Source organism: Echinococcus granulosus (genome assembly GCF_000524195.1).
Source record: "Echinococcus granulosus chromosome Unknown EG_S00182, whole genome shotgun sequence".
NCBI lineage: Eukaryota > Metazoa > Platyhelminthes > Cestoda > Cyclophyllidea > Taeniidae > Echinococcus > Echinococcus granulosus.
The window spans coordinates 12,860-15,296 of NW_020170562.1; the positions used below are offsets into that span (position 1 = coordinate 12,860).

General features: G+C 41.6%; 1 protein-coding gene across 1 annotated transcript; it reads left to right on the forward strand. All coding sequences in view use genetic code 11, as the record gives it.

The window, feature by feature from the left end:
* Positions 1-4: 4 nt before the first annotated feature.
* Positions 5-1,923, forward strand: EGR_09996 (hypothetical protein; the record flags this gene model as incomplete). The annotated part of the gene is made up of 4 exons (XM_024499245.1): positions 5-25; positions 1,292-1,375; positions 1,422-1,595; positions 1,879-1,923. 4 exons carry the CDS (start codon positions 5-7, stop codon positions 1,921-1,923), a joined length of 324 nt encoding a protein of 107 aa, XP_024346332.1.
* Positions 1,924-2,437: the final 514 nt, after the last annotated feature.

Consider the following 2,437-nt stretch of genomic DNA (forward strand, 5'->3'; position numbering starts at 1 on the left):
GGTGATGTCACCATTGCGTGTGATGGTGCAATGCACCAGAGACTTGAGAGCACACTTGTTGCACACGAAGCGCATGGCGAGGTGCGTAGTTTGACGGCCCATTCTTTGCAAAACCTCAACGCAAACCATTTTATTGTCCCCCTCATTTTAAATTGTGGAGCTAAGCGATGCCACCTGGTTTCCAGATATCTGACGCATTTTTAAATAGTAGAGTAAGACATACTCCAGAATCTACGCCGCAGCTACCTGCATGAAAGCTAAAATCGAAATAACTCACACAAACACATGTTTGCTCATTCCTCAGTACAACCCATTCATTCAGCATATGTTCGTTAGACGTAAATCACATGGGACTAGAGGCAAATGAAGAAAGCATTTACAGTCACTCTTCTGCTGCAGTTGGTGGGCATGTAATTGTGCGTCGCCTTCATCCGTTCCCCCACATATGGGAGTTGAGCGCACATTCTGTTAATTCATACAGGTTTCTCAGCTCTCTGCTTCACGTTAGAATATTCACAAAGCTTTATCACCTTATAAATACTTATTCACTGTTTTGAGATAGGTGATGCTGCTTCTCACGAACACCATCGCTTTTAATGAACTATTTTTATGCAAAATAACCCTCTTTAAAGTTTACTTTAATTTTGCTTTTAATTGTCACATTGAGCAATATGGAGAGGACTTTCTCGCCTGCCAAGTTATGCGAAGCAGGCAGAAAACGAGGAGCAGACACACTGGCATGCACCAAAGCACAGCCTACATGGTAGGTGCTTTGGCACGCCGACCAACCAGGAGCCGCCACTGTTAGCAGTCGTAGTGACAGCGAATAGTGAGGGAAGAAACTGTCGAATCAAGCAGGTGCTAGACGCGGATTGGCCCACTTCGACCTTGTAGTCACAATGCAACATGCATTTATACACCAGAGACGCGCACCCATTCTTTAGTGCATAAGTAGTTTTCTTCGACGTTTCATTGCGACAATCAATTGATACGCCGTATGTTTCCGATTTTTATTTAAATTTATTTCTTGGTTATTAAAAGTGAAATTATTCTTTTCTGTGATTGTCAACAGTGACGTCGAATGTACGCACGGCGAGTTTACAAAAATCCACTCTTTTTATTTCTCACACTTCATTTCGACATGTGTAACTCTAATATGCAGTGATCTATTGCTACGCTTCACAACGGACTGTTGTTCTGTTTACTAGACAATTTACGTCCTGACCCTTCCTATTATCACTTACATAGGCTTGCTGCATTTAGAAACTGCCAATTTTCTTCCTTCCCTTAGATGATAGCGTCACAGACGAGAATGAGGAGACAGGAGGCAGTTGCCACGTCATTTTTGCCGTGTTTAGTGGATTGTGTATTCACTGTAAGCGAATAAACCTATTAACCTTGACCACTATTTCACCCCCCAGATGTCTTGTTCCAAAACTCAGCGCACCTTCTTCAAGGACCTGCAGCAACTCTACAAGACCATCGAAGCCTCGACGGATGGTCAGGCGACCATCTTAGGAATCGACGAGATGTCAGTTAATGTTTCGCTGAGACCCAAATCGGGCTGCAACGCGCATGCAGAATTCGTTTTAAACGTAAGTGCTTTTCACAGCTCATGCAGCCCTACATTAACCGACACATTTCTCACGATATTTGTTTAAACTGTAAGTATTACCATGTTGGTGATATTGCTGTGTATTTGGATCAAACTAGATGCGCTTAGAAGTAACTGCAAGGAAATAGCTCTATCTGTTTGAAATTTATTAAACATCCCCCTGAAAACATTAAATTACCCTATCAAAAGCAGCAAACTGTAAAACAAGTCGCAATAGTGCCTATGCGTTGGGTATTGCAATAATCATGTTTCATCGCGAACAGGAGCCAATAGCTTTCGACTCCCTATCACAGAGTTTCGCATTCTGAGATTAATGCGCCTCGTTGATGGTAATTACGTGCAGTCATACTTACACTGTACAGTTCCTATGAGAACTTGTTTCAAAGAATTAAGGCAAAAGTGGACTGACCGTTTATGAGAATTTATTTTCGACTTAATTGAGTGAAAAATTGTGCAAGTCACTTGCACTGGTTTTAGGTGGCTATAAGTGTCGCATAATGTAAATAACGCAGACAAATAACTGCCTTCAGAGCTGTTCTTGTTAAGATAGGCATGAGTCACAAAATAGGTACTTTTGATGGGCCCATCTCAGCATGTTTTGATGCACTGTTTGCTACTCAAGTTAACTGTGACAAGTACAATCTCACCGTTTACCACTGAGGTCATGCAATCTTGTGAGGACGATGCTCACTAGAAGTCGCTGGACCAATAACTTTTGTAAAAGATATGATTTCATCCTAATTATTCATTCAAATGTTTCGTAGTTCCTAGAAAGGAGTTGAAGGGATTTGCTACACCTATTTCAGATCAAGTGTACTTCTT